At 42.3% G+C, this 23390-nt stretch overlaps 2 protein-coding genes across 2 annotated transcripts in view; both read left to right on the top strand.

Annotated features, from left to right (window-relative positions):
* Positions 1-262: 262 nt before the first annotated feature.
* LOC140850429 (WASH complex subunit 2-like) lies at positions 263-1159 on the top strand. The gene is made up of 2 exons (XM_073241157.1): positions 263-380; positions 470-1159. Exons 1-2 carry the CDS (start codon positions 378-380, stop codon positions 713-715), a joined length of 249 nt encoding a protein of 82 aa, XP_073097258.1. The 5' UTR covers positions 263-377; the 3' UTR covers positions 716-1159.
* A 15320-nt stretch (positions 1160-16479) lies between these two features.
* LOC140850305 (WASH complex subunit 2-like) overlaps positions 16480-23390 on the top strand; it is a 52415-nt gene continuing 45504 nt past the window's right edge. The window contains 5 exon segments of the mRNA XM_073240047.1: positions 16480-16617; positions 17358-17482; positions 21254-21445; positions 21732-21855; positions 22392-22478. Coding sequence (XP_073096148.1) covers positions 16497-16617; positions 17358-17482; positions 21254-21445; positions 21732-21855; positions 22392-22478 — 649 coding nt within the window. The 5' untranslated portion in view covers positions 16480-16496.

Genomic DNA, 23390 nt, shown 5'->3' with positions numbered 1-23390 from the left:
AGACTGGTTCCACAACTGCCCTTTGCGCTCCTCGGGACGCGCGGGCTGGCTGTGTGCTCCAAAGGCTGATCACGACGCAGTCATCTGCGCTCTTCGGTGAAGTGTGACCGGACCGACCCCACCCCTCCAGCGCCGCCTGGCGTACAAGCCTTCCGTTCTCCAGCTTCGCCAACCCAGCTTGCATGCCGACTACTTCCCGTCCCCAGCGGAGGCCGCAGCTTCCTTCCGGCTGCGCGACACGCCCGGTCACGTGCGTGTGAGTTCCCGTGAGGCTAGGTCACGTGCTGAGCCTGACCTGCTTCGAGCTCGGCTTCCGGAAATCTGCGTGTGTGGGAGGGTGTGGTTCCCGCGCGCGCCGGCGGAGCCTCACTGTCGGGATGGTGAGGAGGGCGGTCCGCGGTCTGGTCGGGGTGGCTCGGGCTGCGGCCTCCCTGCGGCGCAGCCCCTCTTCTCGTCCTTTTCGCTGCAGAACGGGACAACCCCCGACCAGGAGCGGACACCGGCGTCGGAGCCCGTGTGGGAGCGGCCCTGGTCGGTGGAGGAGATCCACAGAAGCAGCCAGAGGTGGTCGCTGGCGGCCGACGCGGGCTTGAGAGGCTGGCCCCAGGGACCGGAGGGGAGGGCAGGCCGCCTGGGATGGCCCCCGGCCTGCGAGCTGGAGGATGGAGCCTTGATTCCCTCAACATCCAGTGCGCCCCGCTGCTTCTGGTCTTAACGCATCCCTTCTCTCCCTCGAAAACTCCACTGTGGCGGTCTCTTGGCACCAGGGCGGGGGCTGACCGTAGCCGCTGAGCGCCCCCACTCTGCCTGCTGTCCAGACGCGGAGTTCTTTGCCTGGTTTGGGGTTCTTAGCGATGCACCTGAACGGGGCAGATAGGTTTCCGCCGCGCCGGGGGATGACTGTGGCACTGGTTAGGCGGTTCCAAGTTGGGACCTGGACTGATTCGGGGGTAGAGACGTCAGTATGTGGATATCCTTGCATGGTACTTCCTCAGGGCAAGGACCCAAGACGCTCAGAACTGTGATTCTTAAGTCCCCTATGAATAGCACTTTCTGGATCAGAGTGGCAGTTTTATTTTACTCTTTGTGATCCCTGTACAATGACAATCAAATAGGACTTGAAAATTCCTCCGGAAATAAAATAGCAAGTACTCGTTGACTCCTTGCCACTGTTTTGATGAGCTTTGGTGATGTCTTTGAATTGTTTGGTTTTAGTACTGTCAGAAATGATCACTTTCACATTCCAGTACACGTCAACACACAGAGGTGAATGGGAATGGGTTCTTGTTTTGACACACAATAGATGCATAAAATAGTGATACTACTGTACGTTTATTTTTTAAATAGCTACTACAGTTTCTGCAGGAATTTTCACAGCAGACTATCTCTAGGACCCGTGAAATCAAGTAACAAGTGGATGGACTAATTCAGGAAACTAAAGCCACAGATTGTCGCCTACATAATGTCTTCAATGACTTCCTTATGCTGTCTAATACCCAGTTCATTGAAAACGTGAGTTATTACTTAGTTACCTCGAACTTACACGTAATACTTTTTCCTAGGAGAAGGAGTCATTGTGATACTATGTAATCTATTAATAGGGTCCCTCCCAAATTTTGATAGACACAGTGGTTCTGGGTAATTGAAGCTTCTTTCTCTAGGGTTAATCCGTTTTTTAAAATCACTAAAGTGAAGAAAATATTTTTTTGCCAAGCCTTTAAAAAGTTTAATAATGAAATTTCCTCATATTCTAATCTTTCCCTTAGTATTGAGAATAGCTAGCAGTTGTGCTGAATTGTGTGGCCCTCAACCCTTGTGCACATTCTGTAAGGAGAGCCATACTCCTGCTCTAATCCTTTGGACACCAGCATGTGGTTGCAGTCACTGTGTCCATATGTTCTGATAAAGTATATTATAGGCCTATATGTTTACTTGGAATATTCTCATTAATGTTTTGTTGTTATGGCCAAATCTGGTAAGACTCATCCTTAAACAATTATTGAGCTTTAACCTGTGTGTGATTTTTGTCTGTATATTGTATTTCAAAGTGCTAGGCCCTGGTAATACATAAATCAGAGCCTTTTTTTAGAGAAGATTACAGTTTTCCGTTACACTATAATAATAGAAAGGGCTCAAGTGTGGCTGGAGCTGGGTGAGTGAAGAGGCTGTTAAGAGATGAGGATGGAGTGGAAACTTAAGTTGATCTGTATTTCTCATAGGGTGACTGACTATCAGCATTACTTAATTTGTGAAAAAATGATTTTGTTAAAGTTGGCTATCTCCTGAGACTGTTAGATGTACAGTAATAGGAAAGATTTGGAAAATGGAAGATTGTAAAAAGCCCAAGAATCAGGATTAAGATAAAATACTGTCATGTAGGTATCTTATGCATCATTGTGCATTTTTTAGTAGTTTGGGTTGAAATGCTACTGCTAGTAGCTTTTTTAGGCGCTATGTGTGAAATAAAGATCTTAATAAAATTCTTAGAAATCTCTTTGTCAGTAAGTTTAAAATGTAATGAGAATTCTAGTAAACTCTGTAGTTATTTTCTGATTGTCTGTACAGAATGTCCGTGCTTGGTCCTGAGCATCTTTCTTACTGGAAGAGGAAGTTTACAGGACTCACCTCTACTACTGATAGATGCAGCCCCATCAGGTTTTCACTAAGCTGAATTTGGTGTCCTCTTAAATGTACTTGTTGCTCTCATTCTGTGCCTTTTCTTGCCGAATTAGGTGCCCAGCTCTTCTCTGTAGTCAGTGTTGCAGCTCTAGATTGGGCAAGGAATAGAATTGGGAGGCTTCTTTTGTACCTGATGTGCCTGTATCCCATTGGTACTCGATTGATACCTGATTGACCTTTGACGATGGGGGTGAGTGGGGATTACAAATTTCTCTTTCTGAATCACAGCCTTTAGGCTTTTTTTTTTCTCCAGCTGTTTTTTTTGGCCAAGTTTTCTTAGATTCTGAGTTTTCCATGATTTAGTTTTTGTGGGGGTTTTTTGTTTGTTTTCTTGACCTTTTTCTTCCTTTTTTTCTTTTTCTTTCTCTTTTTTTGTTTTTTATAATAGTTCTTTATTTCTGTTCACTTCTTGGACTCCGTTTTCCATCCATCTCTCCTGCCCCTTATGCCTCTTCCCCTTCCACCTGCCGCCAGAATTCCACACTAGATGGGCCTGTTGTCATTGGCAAATTTATCTGTTTCCCAGGCCTCATTATGCCATTACATGTTCTTTTCATTTGTGGCAGAGCATAATGATGTGGCAGAGCTAATGCTTAGTAGAATTCTGAAAAAAATCTACATACTGGAAATACATATGGCAGTGATTTAGCTTTTTATGTGTTTTCTTCAAACCCTGTCACTGGTACTCATTCATGTATTATACTTCTGGCTTGAATGATGGTGCTATTTGGTTCATGGCAGTTTATTGGAAAGAAATTCAAAGTCAGGTTTCTGGATTTTAGTAATTAACCTGGAGTAGCTACCAGGTTGCAAACTGCATTACAGAATTGTGAAACTGAAGAGCAATCAGGACTTTCTAGGGCAACAGAAATTAGTACCTTTAGTAAAGGCTCAAGAGAGGACTCTGAAGGGGGAGCAAGACTAGTTAACAATGGCTCGTGCATAAATGTGTTATCAGAAAGGAGTACAGTTCTTAAAGCTTCATTAATCTGTTAATTTAGGAATTTGACCTGAAACATTGTGACCTAGTTAATGACTTCATTAGTAGCATGCCCCACAATTACAAGTCTACATTTTTTTATGTGATTTGATACATTAAACTCCCCTACTAAATCAAGTCCCATATTTTTGTTAAATGTTTTCCTTGGGCTCGGCACAAGCCTTATATGTGGGGACTCATGAGTATTTGGATGAAGGAATGAGAAAACAGATGAAAAGGGCAAGGGCTGTATATGATCTGTTAAGAAGTCCCTGGCTTCTGGTCCCTTTTTCTCCAGTTCCCTACCTTCCCCTCTTATCCGGTCTCCCCAAATGAGGAAAAGATCCTTTGAGGGGAAATACCAAAAATTGTTCACAATTCTGGGAATAACTACCTGATTTTAAAATTACCAAAAACCATGTGATGCTGAGTTCAGCCTGTTAAGGGCGAAGGAATTTAGGGTTAATTGTCTGCTGGGTACTGAGTACTTGAGATACATTGTCCAAGTCACCCTTGAAAGATCCCAGGGGATTCATGTATTTGTTGGTTTCTTAGATGTCCTGTTTGACTTTTCCAGCAGCAGGCTGCTGATGTGATATGAGGCAGTTTTTAAAGGTGGGCAGGAAAAAAAGTAGGGTGTTGATGCTGTTTAGACTTCAGTGTGAAGCTCAACCTTTTAGGTTAATTGGTCTTGCTATTTAAAGTCTAAGGTGACCTTGGTAGCTGCTATGTCTAGAAGTCTCAATTTTAAGATAAATATTTTTTTGTTCTTGTCTGAAAATCATCCCCCAAGAACAAAACCACCAGACCAGATGGTTTCACCGCTGAATTTTATCATTCATATAGAGAAGACATAATACACGTTCTCCTTAAAGTTTTCCAAAAAAAGAAGAGGAGGGAATACTTTTCAAACTCATTCTATGAAGCCAGCATCACTCTAATACCAAAAACAGGGAAAGACGCCACAAAAAAAGAAAATTATAGACCAAAATCCCTAATGAACATGGTTGCAGAAATACTCAACAAAATATTAGCAAACCGAATTCAAAAATACATCAAGAGGATCATACATCATGACCAAGTGGTATTCATCCCAGGGATGCAAGGATGGTACAACATTCAAAAATCCATCAACATCATCCACTACATCAACAAAAAGGACAAAAACCACATGATCATCTCCATAGATGCTGAAAAAGCACTCAACAAAATTCAACATCCATTCATGATAAAAACTCTCAACAAAATGGGTTTAGAAGGCAAGTACCTCAACATAACAAAGGCCATATATGACAAACCCACAGCCAACATTATACTTAACAGCGAGAAGCTGAAAGCTTTTCACCTAATATAGGGAACAAGACAAGGATGTCCACTTGGTCCCCACTGTTATTTAACATAGTTTTCAAGCTCCAAGCCATGGCAATCAGAAAACAAAGAAATACAAGGCATCCAGACTGGTAAAGAAGAAGTCAAACTGTCACTATTTGCAGATGACATGATGTTGTATATAAAAAACCCTAAAGACTCCACTCTGAATCTACTAGAACTAATATCTGAATTCACCAATGTTGCAGGATACAAAATTAATATACAGAAATCTGTTACTTTCCTATATACGATGAACTAGGAGAATGAGAAATCAGGAAAACAATTCCATTAACAATTGCATCAAAAAAAGAAAATACCTAGGAATAAACCTAACCAAGGAAGTGAAAGACCTATACCCTGACAACTACAAGATGCTCTTAAGAGAAATGAAAGAGGACACTAACAAATGGAAACTCATCCCATGCTCTTGGCTAGGAAGAATTAGTATTGTCAAAATGTCCATACCTGCCTAAGGATATCTACAGATTCAATGCAATCCCTATCAAAATACCAACAGCATTCTTCAACAAACTGGAACAAATACTTCTAAAATTCATATGGAGCCACAAAGGACTCGAATAGCCAAAGCAATCGTGAGAAGGAAGAATAAAGCAGGGGAGATCTCACTTCCCAACTTCAAGCTCTACTACAAAGCCACAGTAATCAAGACAATTTGGTACTGGCACAAGAACAGACCCACAAACCAGTGGAACAGAATAGAAGGTCCAGATATTAACCCAAACATATGGTCAATTAATATATGATAAAGACACCATGGATATATACAATGGGGAAATGACAGCCTCTTCAACAGCTGGTGTTGACAAAACTGGACAGCTACATGTAACAGAATGAAACTGGATCACTGTCTAACCCCATACACAAAAGTATACTCAAAATGGATCAAAGACCTGAATGTAAGCCATGAAACCATAAAACTCTTAGAAAAAAATATAGGCTAAAATCTCTTGGACATAAATTTGAGGAACTTGTTCATGAACATATCTCCCTGGGCAAGGGAATCAAAGGCAAAAATGAACAAGTGGAACTATATCAGGCTGAAAGCTTCTGTACAGCAAAGGACATTACCAACAGAACATAAAGGCATCCTACAGTAATGGAGAACATATTCAGAAATGACATATGCGATAAAGGGTTGACATCCAAATTATATAAAATGCTAATGCACCTCAACAAACAAAAATCAAATAATTTAGTTAAAAAATGTGCAGAGGATCTGAACAGACACTTCTCCAAAGAAGAAATTCAGATGGCCAACAGGCATATGAAAAGATGCTCCACATCACTAATCATCAGAGAAATGCAAATTAAAACCACAATGAGATATCACCTCACACCAGTAAGGATCGCCATCATTGAAAAGACAAACAACAACAATTGTTGCCGAGGATGTGGAGAAAGTGTAACCCTCCTACACTGCTGGTGGGAATGTAAATTAGTTCAACCATTGTGGAAAGCAGTATGGAGGTTCCTCAAAAATCTATAAATAGAACTACCATTTGACCCAGGTGTTCCACCCTAGGAATTTGCCCTAAGAATGCAGCAGCCCAGTTTGAAAAAGACATATGCACCCCTATGTTTACCGCTGCACTATTTTGTAATAGCCAAGACATGGAAGCAACCTAAGTGTCTATCAGTAGATGAATGTATAAAGAAGATGTGTACATATACACAATGGAATATTATTCATCCATAAGAAGAAAAGAAATCCTACCATTTGCAACAACATGGATGGAGCTAGAGGGTATGATGCTCAGTGAAATAAGACAGGTATGAAATGATTTCACTCATCTGTGGAGTATAAGAACAAAGAAAAAACCTGAAGGAACAAAAACAGCAGCAGACTCACAGGACTCAAGAATGGACTAACAGTTACCAAAGGGAAAGGGACTGGGGAGGATGGGTTGGAAGGGAGGGATAAGGGAAAAAATAGGGGCATTACGATTAGTAGACATAATGTAGCGGGTTGGTGCATGGGGATGGCTGTAGAACACAGAGACGACAAGTAGTGATTCTGTAGCATCTTTCTATGCTGATGGACATCGACTGTAATGGTGTATGTGGTGGGGAGTTGATGATGGGGTAGTCAAGTAAACATAATGTTGTTCATGTAATTGTAGATTAATGATACAAAAAAAAATAATTGTAATAGAGCCTAGGTCCACAGAGATTTTCTGTAGAAGGCCAGATAGTAAATATTTTAGGTTTTGCCTGCTACAATACTCTCTGTGTCTTCCTCCTTCTTTACCCTCTCGTTCCCTCTTTAAAAAAAAAACCGTGTTTATCTTGATGGCTATAGAAAAATAGGTTGCAGGTGGGGCTGTCATCTGTTAGTTCTTGGAAGGCTGTGTTTCCCTATCTATCTGTTAACTGCTTTGACTCTTATTCCTACCAGTATGAAATGACAGCATGGTGAATGCTAGCATAGTCCACACATTGAGTGCCTTCCACGATGTGTTTAATTAGAGGACAGAGAATGTGTAGTGAACAGTTTCTGACTTGACTCAGATTGCAGGGAACTGGTGACTTCGAGAAAGACTTTGTCCTTAAGAGGTTATAGTCTTGACTGGGGTAACATGACAGAGCATGTCGGAGCTACATGGCTGCTGTTCTGGAAGTTCAGATGAGAAGGAGCTCAGTGATGTAAGATAGCAGGGAAAAGCTTCACGGATGAGATGTTAGCTGGGTGAGGAATGATGGGCCAGATTCTAAGGCCATTGCAGCAAGAAAGAGTGCCATGAGCTAAGGCTCAGAGTTGGGTTGTACCTGGTATTTTATGGACTGTGTTAGTGGAAGCTCCTGGACGTCAGGTAAGGGCAATGAAATTGGGAGTGGAGTAGGAGATTCATAAACAGCCCAAGGAGTTGAGGGGCAGCAGTTTCTACCTTTTGTTCCTGGGGGCCTCTCATCCTACAGATGCACAACCATTCTTCCTGGTGGCTCTCACGTGCCAGGGCCAAAGCCTACATCAGACGATCTTGACTTTCTAGCACTCTGGCAGAAGTTGTACCTGAAAGGAAAGGAGCGACACACAGTAGCAATTCACCGGAGAATTCCGCTTTATTAGGGAAAGGTGCTTGGTTATATAGGAAGGGGCATGAGCTGATTGAGGTGTCACTTCTACGGGGCTGGTGGCTATTGCCTAGGTGCTGGGATTAGAGGGGTGGGGGGTGATTGGGCTTCAGGTGGCGCCGGCGGGAACTGAGGACCCGGAAGAGAAGCCAGAAGTTTGCCATCTTGCTGGTGGGGGCCCTTCATTCCTCCCTTTCTCCTCTATGGGGTCGTGGACGTTGCTTTCTCTCTGACTGCTTCCTGCTGAACGGGGGCGGAGAAGGGAGTGAGGGCTTGAGGATTGGGAGGAAAGGGTTGATAGGACTCCCCACAGTAAGCACGAGTAGATGTGGACTTCTTCAGGTTGTAAATCAATGAAGCTCCCCTGTAACCATAGGTCGAGGACTTGTTGATTCTAATGGTGCCAAGAGGATACGGTTGCCAGAAGCCAGGCTTCTGCGGCTATTGTTTCCAGGAACAGTTTCTAGCGGAGAGAGGGGTCCATCTCAGCGTGTGGTGAGGAGGTTATGTGAGGGTGAGGGATCTTCTGTGGCTAAAAGCTGGTAGTTCCTGAGTAAAAGCTGGTTGAAAGTTTGATTAGAGATTTTACTAACTTGGGATTTGATAAACTTTACAAGGCAAGAAGAGACAGGCAAGGAGAATGATTATTATTGAACCTGCAATGGGCTAAAGCCAGGTAAGGAAAGGGTTTGTTAGTATTGAAGAGAATGGGTTGGAGGAGTAATACTGTGGGTACCGGGAGTTACCCATGTAGTGAATGGCGCAAGACCAGTAGGGACATCTCCTGTAGGTGTCTGGCCATCGCCTCCAACAGGCTTGTTTTTGGTCATAGAGGAAGCAGAGGTAGGGAGAATAAAGGTAGCTGCTAGTGAACACTTCAGTGGAGGGAGGAAAGTAGAGGTATAAAGGCTTGGAGCAGCCTTTCAGAGGGCAGTCTGATGCGGCAATGAGGGCAGTAATTTTTGTTTGATGCTGTGTGTAAGTCTGTCTGACTTTGAATCACCATACAAAGGAGGCTGGGGTGGTGGGGAAGACAATAGGAATGAGGGAAAAAAAGCGAGAGAGAGCGAGGGAGCAGTAAAGGAGAAAAAAGTCATGATTCGGGTATGGATGGCAAAAGGGGTGAACGGGATTTTGGAGGAAAGAGGACAGTAAGGTCAGGAGTCTGGAGGGAGGGAGAGTCTGTAAACTTTTGTAGGTTAAGAGATCCTTTAGGTGATGTGGGGACAGAATGGTAAGGGGCGCCCCGAATGTCAGTTTATGAGCTTCCTTCTGCAAGAGCTGTCCAGTGGCTAATGCCCGTAGGCAGGGGGCCCATCCCCGAACTGTGGGGTCTCATTGCTTGGAAAGATAAGCTACTGGGGCAAAGGATGGGCCATAATGTTGGCCTAGGACTCCTAGAGCTTGACTGGACCTCTCATGAATCTATAATGAGAAGGGCTTCGACAAATCAGGAATGTGGAGAGCTGGGGCTTCCACAAGGTCTCGACGGAGCTTAATGAAGGAGTGTCAGGGTGAGGAGGATAATGGTTCTTCAGGTGGGCCCTTGCTGAGGTCATATAGGGGTCTTGCCAACAGGGAGAAGTTAGGGATCCACGCTCTAAAATACCCAGCCAGGCCTAGAAAGGAAAGGATTTCTGTCTTGGTTTTGGGAACGGGCAGGTCAGAGAGGAGCCGTTTTCTGTAAAAAATCTTGGGAGGAGGGGTCCAGAGGGATAGAATAAAAAAAAAATGCATCCTTGAGATCTAGGACTGAGAAGTGGGAGGCCGAGGCAGGGATCCGTGATAAAAGGGTGTATGGATTTGGAACTAAGGGATGGATAGGGACGACGGCCATGTTGACAAGGCGAAGGTCTTGGACAAGGTGGAAAGATCTGTTGGTTTTTTTTTTAACAGCTAATATGGGGGTATTAAATGGGGAGTGAGTGGGTCTGAGGTAATTTTTGTTTAAGAGATCTTGAATGATGGGTTGAAGGCCTATGAGGGCTGAAGTGGTTAGGGGGTATTGGGCCTGACAGATATACTGAGAGGGGTCACATAATTTGATAGAGGCAGGAGAACATAGAGCCACGGAGGGGCTTGTAATGTCCCAAACTTTGGGATTTACAGGGTGTATGAGGGCGGAACTGGAGCTTTCATTGGGTAGAGGGGGGTCATCGGCTATGAGGGCCATCAGAAAGGGAGTACTGGAGGCTGTGGGAGTAGATATAGTTATGGAAACATAGGGGAGAGAAAGGATGTCCCGTCCTAGTTAAGGGGTGGGACACTGGGGCATAACCAGGAAGGAGTGGGAGAAAGGTATGGGATTGTCTTGGATTGTGCATGAAAAGGGGGTGGGTTTTAATGGGAAAATCTGTTTACCTCCTACCCCAACTATAGGAGTAATGGCAGGCATGGTAGGGCCCCGGTATTCTCGCAAGACTGAGAAGGTGGCTCCTGTATCTAGGAGGAAGGAGATGGGGCGACCGTCTACTGTTAAAAGTAACCCTGGGCTCTTGTTTGGTGATGGAAATGGTCGGGCGAGAAGCCCCTGAGTCCCGTCAATCTTCTTCTGTTAGCCCCACTACGGTGGGCTTAGGATGGGGGTTGTTTGTCCAGCCTCCCCTTCGGGTGGTTGGGCAATCAGACCGCCCTCCCAGTGGCCCTTTTTGTGGCATCTGGGTCATGGGGTGGTAGATCTGGGGGAGGGGCACACCCTTGACCAATGTCCTTCTTTTCCGCACTTGAAACAAGCTTCTGGGGGGGGCTTGTTTGTAGAAGGGCGCCCAGGTTGTGGTTTTATCAGCTGGGCCAACATTTGGAAATTGGCCTGATCAGCCTTTTGTTTACGGCGTTCTTTCTCCTCCTCCCGGTTATGGAAGACTTTAAAGGCCACTGTTAGGATCTCAGTCTGTGAGGTAGCGGGGCCCTGTTCTAACTTTTTGAGTTTAGCTTTAATGTCGGGGTAGCTTTGAGCTAGGAAGTATGTCATAAGGACATGTCTTCCATCAGGCGTTTCTGGGTCCAGGCTGGTATACTGTAAAAGGGCTTGAATGAGTCTGTCTAAGAACTCGGAGTTTCCTCCCTCCTTTGAATTATGTCTTGGAGCTTTTGAAAATTGACTACTTTACGAGCTGCCTTTTTCAGACCTGCTATTAAGCAGCAGGCGAAGATATCTCGAGAGTGGAGACCTATGGCGGTGTTATAATCCCAGTGTGGGTCTTGTTCGGGGACAGCGGTGGGGCTAGGGGGGATAGGTGGGGTCAGTCTTGTGGGTTTCGGTAGCGTGCGTTTGGGCGAAGTCCCAAACTCGTCTACGCTCTTCAGGAAGAAGGGTATTGGCCAGGAGCATGAAAATGTCATGATGTGTGAGGCTGTATGACTGGAGGGTCCATTAAAACTCCCTGATATATGTCGTGGGATCAGTGGAAAGGGATCCTAGGCTCAGGCTTCATCTGCAGTGGGGATGAGGTGGGCGAGGAGATGGTGGTGGAGGAAGGGGGAGGGGCTGTTGTAGGAGAGGAGGGGGAAGGGAGTGAATGGGAGGCTTCTTTCGGGGAGACAGCTTGCAGGCTAGGAGAACTTGGGGGGAGGTGGGAGGAGGCGCGGAGACGAGGAGTGCGGGAGGAGGAGAGGGAAGGGAGTGGACAGGGAGGCTTCTGCGGAGGAGACGGCTTTCAGGCTAGGAGAACTTGGTGGGAGGCGGGAGGAGGAGACGGCTTCGATATAGGGAATCTCCTTCCATTTTTTCAGGCACTGGCAGTAGTTAAAGAGATCGCGAGTGATGTTAGGATCAAGAGTTCCCCCTGCGGGCCATTGGTTGTTATTGTCTAGGGGGTATGTCGGCCAATCTTGGGAGCAGTATTTACGGAGTTTTGGTTTTATATCAGGTGTCAGGGAGAGGGTGGCTAGATACTTGAGCAGGCATTCAAGAGGTGAACTTTCAGGGAGGGATGAGGGGGCTCCCATGACTAAAGGACAGAGAAGGAGACAAACAGGGGGAGACGAACGGAGATCCTCGGACTGGGAGCAGGCCGCAAGGAGACAAAGGGCATCCCCGATGATCCTTGGTGGTCTGCGGAAACTCGTATAGGAGTCGGAATTTCTTAGGAAGTGTGGGTCGTCACTCAGACTTCTCTAAGAACGAGGAACCTACTACTAGGAATTTTTGGCGGAAGGAACGGAAGGAGGATTGGTGGGAAAGGGAGCGTTCTCATCCGCAAAGGAGTCACCTTGTTTATGGCTGTTGGAGGAGGGGCCTGAGGGTCCGCCGCAGCCGTGAAGGCCTGAGGCGGGGAGAGTTCCCTCCTCATCCCCGAGCGTCAGGGCCTTGTCAGACGATCACGGTCAATGGCGCTGTGATAGCTCGGGGAAGAGCAGCCCACTCCGGGGGAAAACTTACTCAAAGGCCAAAGAGGAGTGGTGAGTGTGAGGAGCCAGCACTGGAAAAAGAGGACGAGGGCAAGCTGCTGCTGGTGTCGGGGGAAGACGGGGCCCAGTTGGGGTGTCCCATCTCCTGGGTTTTGGCACCAATGAAAGGAAAGGAGCGAAACACAGCAGCAATTCACTGGAGAATTCCGCTTTATTAGGGAAAGATGCTGGGTTATATAGGAAGGGGCATGAGCTGATTGAGGTGTCACTTCTACGGGGCTGGTGGCTATTGCCTAGGTGCTGGGGTTAGGGAGGCGAGGGGTGATTGGGCTTCAGGTGGCGCCGGCGGGAACCGAGGACCCAGAAGAGAAGCAGGAATTTCGCCATCTTATGTGGGGGCCCTTCAGTACCCTTTTTTTTCCACTTAGGAAAGCATAGTGGAGTGTGAGATAAGTTTTATTGTGGGAGTAGCATTTAATTGCCTCTAATTTATTCAGAAAATACAATCACTTGAAAAAGTGGTACTTTATCAGTAACTATTACTTATAACATATGAAGCTATGCGACTAGACTAGGAAAGGATATTAGAAACCAGCTATAGTTTTGCCTACTAGCCTTTTTAAAGAAGTTATTTCATTTTTAATAGTACTCAAGGATTTGCTCACTATTTAAATGCAATGGTATCTGGTTACACCAGATCAGTGTTCAATTTTAAAGTGGTAGGTATTTAGGGAATTATTTTTTTAAAGCCATTATATATTTATTTCACAAACATGTTTCACACATGTAAGTACAATGATAGGTATTTAACTAGAACCAAGCATACCAGAGTGGAAAAAAGATGCAGCCAAAACAAAAAAGTCAAATTAGACAGACTTCCATACTAGAGGTAAAGTATAAAATAACTCACAGGGATTTCCCTTTTGGCCCTCGGAAGTATACTATATGGTTTGGTTCTTCCTATAATTATGTTATCAACTTCTAGAATATTTGTGAAGAGTAAAAATGACACAATTTTTTTTCAATATTTCTCACAACTGGTGACACAGTTGAGTGAGGGGACTGTCACTGAGAGCAGCTATGGTAGGAAATGGACACCTGTGGAGTATTTTCAGCAGGTTGGTGATGTCCAGACTTTTGTGGGTGGGAGGCATTGTTCTAAGGTGAGGTAAAGGATAGATGAGAGATGAAACTTTGTTTGAAACAGATTTATAAAATAAGTATAATTCTCTGATGTTTTGCTTTTGTTTTTAACTGTAATTGAAAATGACATCTCTAGCTGAAGTATTTTCTTTTAAAAATTGTCCACTGGACCATTAACCAAGGTTAATGGGATACAGTCTTGGTGAAGCTAAAGGTCTAGGCCCTTCATTCCAACAGCAGGAAGTAAAATGCTGTTTGAGGGCTTATGATGTGCCAGTTCATTGCCAGGTGCCTTTATGTAAGTTATCTGGCTGAACCCCAGCGCAATGGTTGTGCTTCTGTTTTTGAAGATGATGAATCTGGAGCTCTGGTACCTTAGGTAGTTGGACCCATAACCTGAAGTGACAAGCTTGGGATTTAAAACTTACTCCAAAGTCTGTGTTGAGCCATTCAGCAGAACCTGACTTTTGTTAACATTTTTGAGATGTTTATGGGGAGCATTAGTTTAGGCATTAGAAGACAGTCGCAGTATTTTATTAGGGTGGTATCAATTTATTGGAGATCCATACTGAGTAGTAGTTTTTTGTAGGAGAAGACCCGGGAACAGAAAGAAGTGGATTTGATTCCTAAAGTTCAGGAGGGTGTGAACTATGGTTTACAAGTATTGGACAGTACATTTGAGCAACTGGATATAAAAGCAGGAAACTCAGACTCTGAAGAAGATGATGCTAATGAACGGGTGGAACTGATCCTTGAACCAAAGGTAAAGAAAGGTAAAGACATTCAATTCCCTTATTTATATTGTTAACGCCTTTTGTGTTTTTTGGGTACTTTATTTGGACACAGAATTAGGAAGACATGGACCTTGCTTTGAGGAAGTGAGCATGTCATGTAGCAATGTCATGTTGAAAGACACTTGCTTTACTCGAGCATTTACATCGAGTACTTACTAGGTACCAGGCAGGATGCCAAGTATGGAGTACAAAGGTGCAGGACATCGTTCCTATTCTCTTGATGTTTATTGCAGCATTAGCAGATGGCAGGAGAGAAAAGATAGTTATATGAGTCACCACTGTAAGTGCTCTGAGAGCGAACTGACTTCCAGCTGGGGGAAATCAGGGTAAAGATGAGACTTGAACTGGTATTTAAAGGATGAAGAAAGAGGCTCATGACAGGTAGAGATTTTGGGAACCTGAAACTCAGTACCTTGCTCTTAGGGAGACCGTGGAGGTGTGGAAAGACATTTGGGTTGTTCGGTTTTGGCTATTATGTATAAAGCTTCTGTGAGCATTCATGAACAGACTGTTAGCCTAGCAGGTAGTTATTGCTCTCCTGTTGGCAAAGGAGACAATTAGGGCAACATAGAGCCACTCAGTAGTAAACACAAAAGGTTGCTGTATTGGTTTTGAGAGTCTTGGTACCCAATGCTTTATGAAGTGAAATATGCCACAAAACCACAAAACATGCCAAAAAATTCTTCTAGAAGTCACTTGTATCTTAGCACACTTTTCTTCCGATTGGAGCTTCCAGTGTTATACCAAGTTGAGGCCAATCTGTTAGCGCTGTACATTTGCTGGCTTGCTTTGCCACTGCAGAGATGTAGAAGTCAGCAGGGACCCTAGGAAACACTGCCTGCCAGACATACTACTTCCAAGTCAGACATCACCTTCTCTTTGACAGGAAGATGTGGGAACACCCTCTGAGTCAGTGAAACAGTTAGCCCAATTAGCACTTCGGTTTGTATGCACTAAATTGGTTGCCATTGTGTCTTTAACCTTAACATTAACCTTCCCAGAATTTCTGTTGTGTGAAGCATCAGAATTGTTCTCCCCTGTCCCCCAAGGGTCATTAGGGAGGAGATATGTCCAAAGGTCATGCCTGGTAAAGGAGAAGTTAGCTTTTTCTGTGGCAGGTGGAGATGGGATGTTTTCCTAGGGTGGAGCACTTTCTTGACCATAATCTTTAATGTGTGTGATGGGTGGGGCTCAGAAGTAGAGGACTGAAGTGGACAGATCTCCAACATGTGTCATTGTGTACACAGTCTCCTCCGCTTTATTTGGTTTAATCACCTAGTCTTAATTTACCGAATTTGCTTTACTGAATTACACAGTGTGAACCTCTGGGTGATACTGTTCTCTTTTTGGGGTTATTTTTTCTCCCAGGTAGGTTCTCATCAGTCTTTCGGATGTGTTCCTTTAGCTCACTGTGGGGAGTGCAGGTATCTGCGTAGTTGCCGTTCTGTGCCTTTTCATCCAGCCCTTGCTGTATGTGCTCTGTTCAGCCTTCTTTTTGCTCTGATGTAGCGTGAAAGAGTCCTCCTCGAGTCCCTTGCTGCCTTGTTGGTGACCTGTCTATCCACTCCCCACCCCAACCCCACAAAACCCTGGACATACCTACCCACCTTCTCACAGTCAAATTAAAGCGTTTGAGTTATTCCCTCATTGTGCTTGTCTCCAAATTTAGGACTCTTAACTGATCATTTTCAAGATTGATTTGTGGATTTTTGCTCACCAGTGCTGTTTTTTGGGGAGGCAGGTAGGGTTAGGACTCATCTGAGCAGGTCAGAGCTTAGTTTCTTTCCTTGGTCCTCCTCCTTCCGGACAGGGTATGTGAAGTTGTGCCCCTTCTTTTCTGGTTACTGCTGATGGATGAACTTCTTGTGTGCCTTTGCTGTTTTTGTTACTGTAATTAAGCACTTGAGATTCTGTGTGATTCAACATTACTTTGCCATCTTTACTGATGATTTGACCTTTTTTATATCAGTGGGTTGGGTTTTTTTTTTTGGACTTTTATTCCTGTGTTTCTTACTCTCCACTTTTATTAAAGTAACTTTTTGAAGTAGTCCGATGGAACAAAATGGAAAACTATTTTTTTATCTATAATGGCTATTTCTTTTCATTACTTACACGATCTATACATTGATCGTCCTTTACCTTATTTAATTGGGTCAAAGCTATTCATGGAGCAGGAAGACGTGGGTCTTGGAGAGTTGTCTAGTGAAGGTACTCTTTTGCACCAAACATTTCTGTTACTTTTAAAATTTATATCTTAATGTATATTTTTAAATAATTTCAAACTTTGCATTAATGTAAAAATAGTACAAACAACTCCCATGTATCCTTCACCCTGATTTACCAGTTGATAACCTATTACATTTTTTTTTGTCATTCTCTCTATATATACATAGTACTTTTTTTTAACTGATTTGCAAGACATCATGCCTTATTACCCCAAAATTTCTGTGTATTTTCTAAGAATAAGGACATTCTCTTATATAGTCACAGTGTGTTATTATCAAAGTCAGGAATTTTTACTGGACATAATACTATTAGGTAATCCTTAGTTATATTGAGATTTTGCCAGTTGTCCCAATAATGTCCTCTTATAGTCTCTTTTTTCCTCTGGCTTAGGATCCAATTCATGATCACTCACCGTGTTTAATTGTAAATCTCTCTTAGTCTATTACAGTTGGTATTTTTGAAGAGTATAGACCAGGTTTTTTCTTGGTAATTAATGATAGGTTTTTTTTGGTAATTAATTGTCTTGTGGGGAGATACTCTGAGGCTATGTAAATGTTCCACTGCTCACTATAGTGAAGATACTTTTAATTCTAGTTAATGGGTATAGATGGTTTTATCTGAATCTTTGTGATGCTACTGTATGGTGATTTTGGATTTTGAGAAGGAACTCAGGACATTTTCTTATGAATATTGGCAATATCCCTTCTCTTGATTCTAAGCAGAAGGTTCAGTAGGCAGCGATCGTGGCAGTATTGTGGACAGTGACAAAGAGAATAAAGAAGAGGTAAGTGCTGTTTGGTGTCTCCAGGTTATGGTGGGAAGGAAACTTAGGGGGTATTTAGTAGGCTAAGTAAATAACATAGCTGTGAATTAGCAATCTGTTTTCATAAAGCCTTTAACAGTGGTAGTGTCCATATCCTGAAGTTTTTCCTTGGGATTTCCTCTTTGTCTTGTGTGTACACAAAGAAAGAAAACTACTTTAATCCCTTTTACCATTACTTTTTCCCACCTCTGCACCAAGTCCTCTTCATACTTGTATGTCCTGAGGGTGGCAGTTTAGATATTTTGGTGGAATCTCTGCCTGAGGTATGTATAGTCTTTGATTAAGTTCTATATTTGAATAATTCTATGGAAAAACATTCACATTTAAAACTTTTTTACTGTAAAACCTCTAGACCCAGAAGAATGCATCCACTTACATTTTAGCTTCTGCTTCTGACTCTGGCATGGTCCATGGAGTTGTAATCTGACTCCTTGCTCTAGGGGTCTCAGGGGTCTGAGGACCTTGACTATTGTATTTGGAGATGTCCCCTTTAGACAACATGTTCATTGCAGAGGGCAGAGAGTTCAAAGGATAGTTTCTTGAGTGTGGATTTTCTAAAAGGAGACAGTATTGTATGCATGCTTCTCTCTTCTCTTCCCTCTTTCTTTGCCACAGTTTCCTCTCCATAGCCTTCCTTCCACCCATGCCTCCAAACAAAAATTCCTTAACAGTAGGAAATAGGCTTTTTCCTGAGTAATGTCACTATCAGCTAATGGTTACTAGTTGAATCCTTTGCTTTTTAGCTGTCAATGCAGCTGTTTACCTAATTGCTGGTAGCAAACACTGATGTTTTCTTTTTGGGCCAAAATGAAGTTGTTATCTTACCTAGAAGGAATATAGAGAGAGAGTGGAGTCCAAAAATGTGAAATAAACCAACTTCTGATAATTTAGTTAATAAATGTGCAACTCTTTAAAATTGAAAAGGCTAGAAATGATACTTCAGATAGATATGAATACATTGTTAGATATACTTAAATTGACCACAAAAATTACACATTTGCCAGGACAACCCTCAGGCATATTGGTAAACTAATCTACCGTATCTGCACTTTGATACTTCGGGTGACAGTAAATCAGTACAAAGAGATACAGTACTGATGTGCCCTGGAGACTTAGACCTGATGGAACTTCTGTGCTCTTGAGCAAAAGCCTTTATTAATACTGGGGGGAGAGGCGTTGTGTATTTTCCTCGGTTCTTGTCCCCCTCCGCAACAGAGAATTGAAGGGCAGAGACACAGTCATGAAACAGAGTAAAAGTTTTTATTTTAAAAATTACTTAGAAAATGCAGGTGACCTCAGAGAGAGAGGAGCACCCTGAAAGGTTGGGCAAAGTTAATTACACACTCTCAGTGCGGGGGACCTCAGAGAGAGGAGTGCACTAAAAGGTTGGGGGTTCCCCCCTTTTAAGGATTTCAGGAATGTGACAAAAGGTGTGGATTTGTTAAGTAGTCTCAAGAATTTTTTGATGAGGCATTAAGTTTTCTTATCAGTCCCTCTAGGTAAATTCTGCCAAAAATTAGCTTAACCAAGAAATTTTACTGCTTTGGTCCCAGGACTCCCAGGATAGCAGCTTCCTGGTTTGGGAGCACATCAATCAAGACTGTCTGCCCCTTCCTCCAAGGTGGTCAGAGTTATTTGTTTATTTGCTAAAGAGTATGTTAGAAGAATTTTTTCTTTTTGACTTCCTGGGTTTTTTTCAAAATGCAATTTTTGACTTTACGGTGGTATCTCTCTGTCTTTATCAGGCTGTTTATAGGTGGGCCTTTTAGCAGGCTAGAGTAAATTCTTACAATGGCACAATGAAGACACAGGCAGTGCTCAGATACTTCTCTTTATCTGGCGAATATTCAAAACATTCCAGGCCAAGTTGCTTCTGATCTTTTGAGCTCTACCTGATTAACTCAATTAACTGAGTCTTTTTCTTGATTTCTAGTTTTAGCTGGTTAAACTGAGTCCTTTCTAGGGGGCTTTTACTGACCTTGTTCTCTTTCCATCCCACTCATATCTATTTACCCTGCCTAACATTAACAACAAAGTTTTTTTTTCTCCTAAAGGAGTCAGATGAAGATTTTTGCCAACCGTAGTGGACAATGATCGAAACCGGGGTAAGCTTCATGTATTGAAGTGATTTGACTTTGAAATTTACTTGAAATGTAACATACATTCTAAATATATGCTAGAATTAACTTTTGAATGGCTTGTGAGAAAGTAAGCATTTATCCCTGTTTTACAACTAATTTTCCTTCAAGCATTTCATGTTTTTTAGGCTAAGGCTTAAGTACCTCCCACTACATATTTTCTCCAGTTTTGCTTGATGTTTTTATTTTCTTTTTTCTTGGGAAACAAAAGATTTAAAAAGCAAAATTGAGAAACAGAGCCCTCTGAAAGAAGACCCAGGTACCCAAACTTAATTTTCACATGAATCTTCCTCCCCTGTTTAAAAATTGAGATAATAGAGCAGTAATGTTAGGAACACTCAAAAGATGAAAAATCTTGTAATCCTACTGCCTTAGCCTAGTTGTCTTAATTTTTGTCTACCTTTCTAAGGAAATCGATGAAAATACTCTTTTCATAATATGCATAGTTTATTTTCTACTATCATATTTCCTATATACCATAAGGGTTTTCCTTGTTATTATCTTTGTAATTTCCTTTGCAAACTTCTGTATTCTAAGAATACTGATGAAATGATGCTGTCATAGTCCCCTAAATATGAATGGAAAACAGTTTATTTTGAGGATTTTATTTTTGAGAGAATGCTATATTCAGTATTTTCACACATAAAAAACCCTTTGCTTATGTGAAACTGTTGCCTTAAGAATAAGGTGGTGTAGAGTTACATTAAAGGCTCTTGATACAATTATCTGTGGTGGGACATTCCAGATAACAGATCATGGGTAATGATTTTCCTACCATCTCATCGTCACTGGGATTATGATTTTTGCTACCATAATATATGTACAGTGGTATATAGTAAATCCTCCCTTATCCATGGATGATATGTTCCAGGACCCCCAGTCTGAATGGGAGAAACTGCAGATAGTACTCAGTATGGTTTCAGGCATAACCCGAAACTGAACCCTAAGGTTTTTTTCCTATACATACATACTTAGAGTAAAGTTTATAAATTAGGCACAATAAGAGAGTAACAACTAATAAAATTGAACAATCATAACCATATACTCTAATGAAAGTTATGTGGATGTGGTCTCTCTCTCAAAATATCTTACTTTACTCTACCTTCTTATGATGATGTGAGGTGGTAAAATGCCTACATGATGAGATGAAGTGAGATGAAAGGCTTAGTTAGGCATTGTGATCTAGCATTAGGCTACTATTGATCTGTTGATTAATGGGAGGATCATCTGTTTCCAGAACATGGTTGACCATGGGTAACTGAAACTGCAAACATGAAACTGGGTAAGGGGGAGACTACTGTATTGAGGTCACCCTAATTTTGCATTTCAGTTTGCTAATTAGGAAATAATTTTTCACAAAGATTTTCAACTATCAAATGAAGGATTTAGAACTTTTTGGTTGGTACTTGTATTTTTTCCAGTTGTATTTACAAATGTTGCTAGTCTCTATAATCTTAATTCTTCTTTAAAGGATATTTATTTCTATGAAATTTACTGCTGAGATTCATAGATTCAGACAGTTTTCAAACAATACAAGAAAGTACTTTAGCATAGTGCCTGGTTGTTTATTGATTTAAACATTAAAAAATTTTTTAATGCAAATTATACATGTCAGTGGTTGTTTTTATAAAAGCTAGAACTTAACCATTAAACTTAGTTTGAGCCTTCCAATCCTCATCTTCTTAACACTCTCCAGAGGTGCTGGTGGTGTGATCTGAGAGTATTTCCAAGTGTTTTTCTTTGCTTCTACAAATACAGCTGTGTCCATAGAAATGGTGGAGTGGGCCTGGTGGCACACCGGGTTTCCCATCAGCATTTATCTTCCTCAGTGCTTTGGATGGTCCCTCCGGTTGTTACAGCTTATTACTTTTAACTTCACATTCTTATTAAGATAAAACCCTATTTAGTGTATTCATTTCTCTAGTGATGGACATTGTTAATATTTCAATATTTTGCTTTTCTTGCACTGAAATTTGAGTGTTAACTTGTTCCAGCACATTGACTGCTTCATAACTTGTGCTTTATCATCATCATTTAGCAAGCTGCCTACCATTTTGCCTTCAAAGCGGAATGGCAGTATCTCTTTTCAGCTTGGTGACCTTATCTGATTGTTCTAACTGGTTTTATACTCTTAGCACACTGCACAGATGAGTGATGAAGAGGAGGAGGACGATAGTTGTGACATTTTTGCTGACTCTGAGAAGGAGGAGGAAGATACTGAGGACATTGAAGAAAATACTAGACCTGTAAGAAAGACTGGTATTTGCTATCTCATGCCAAGGTTTTAGAAATGGTACCTAGGCCTCATTTCCTTATTGTCAGTTATGTTTATAACTCTCTCATTTTGCATACTTGTCATTTCATTTACGCTTTTGAAAATAATGGTTGAGGATCCCAGGCTGCTTTACAAGTACTACCTTTTCTTCCAAATGTTAAAATTTTACAAGTCACATCATTCAAAATGCATTCAGTTCCAGAGTTTTAAAACCCTAAAGTCCCTCCTCCCCCCACCCCCAAGTGCTTCATGGAAGCTTTCTTATCTAGCTCTTCGAATATTAAAGTGAAGTATTAACAAGGTAGGGAAATAAGGAGCATCTTCCTTTGAAGGACCACTGAGTTCTGCTTCTTGGTGATCTGTATGGGGTGCATCTGTTTACATTCAGTTAGTTAAACCCTGTTTTCTCATCAGTTCAATTTATTTGCTGTTTTTACATAATTTTGTTAGGTATCTGGAAGTAAACTGTATTAATTTGTATGTCACCAAAAGTGATTATTTTGGTTATTTCTGCTGATAGACAAAAAGTAGACCACATCGTTTGCTGATGAGCTGGCTGCTAGGATCAACGGGGGTGCCTGGAGCCAGAAAGAAGAGGAGCAGATAAGTAAGCCACTGAGATGAGTTAATAGTGGTGGGGAAGTGCAAGACCCTCTGCTGGGCTTCACGGAGGGTAGACTTCTCTGTTTAATTTACCGAGGCATGAGAGCCTTAACCTGTAGTTCTTATTCTTTTTTCGGTTTCTAGACTCTTTGATAACTGAACACTGAGGAACTCTGAAGAAAAATGTACATACGCACATTTTGTATGCAATTTCAGGGGACTGATAGACGTCACCGAAAACCGTGGGGTCCAGATTAAGACTCTCTTGCTTAATATTTACTTTTATCTTTTGACTAAATAAAAATATACTATATAGTATATACTAGTGATTTAAGAGGGTAAAGAGATGTCAGAATAATTCTTCTCAGCAGGTGCAGGTCTGGTATGCACATACCTTAGGATGTAAGCTGAAGCTTTCTGCCTTGGAAAGAGGCACTACTGAGATACAAAGTTGATGTCTTGCTCTAAGATTAGGAGCCATGAGGATGACAGGCCTGTGTGTAACGAAGCACTGGGTAAACACCGAGGGTAGACTGAATATGGTTAAAACTGTGAACTATTCCTCAGGTCTTGTCTCCAGGAGAAGCAAAACCTCAGGAGACAGTAAAAGAGAAGAAAGAAAGAACTCCCTCAGATGGTAGGCCTCTTCCCTCCAGTCTGCTATTTTGGGAGGCACTGAACTCAGGGACATGGTCATTGTAATTCATAAGGTACCTCTATAAGTGCTGACAGATTGGGTCTTTTGCCATTCATATTTCCAAAGCATTTAAAAGCATGCTTTGGGATGCTGGAAGGAGATGTGGGTATGAGGTAGAAATACTGTAGAATCTGACTTATTAGATGTTGTAGCAACCATTAGCCATCTTTCCAGAATTCTTTAGAAATATAGAAACTAGGGATCTCTAGCATTTGTTCT

Source organism: Manis javanica, chromosome 7 (assembly GCF_040802235.1).
Source record: "Manis javanica isolate MJ-LG chromosome 7, MJ_LKY, whole genome shotgun sequence".
In the NCBI taxonomy this organism is placed as follows: domain Eukaryota; kingdom Metazoa; phylum Chordata; class Mammalia; order Pholidota; family Manidae; genus Manis; species Manis javanica.
Note: the sequence above shows the minus strand (reverse complement) of the source record. Positions and strands in the feature narration are given on the sequence as shown.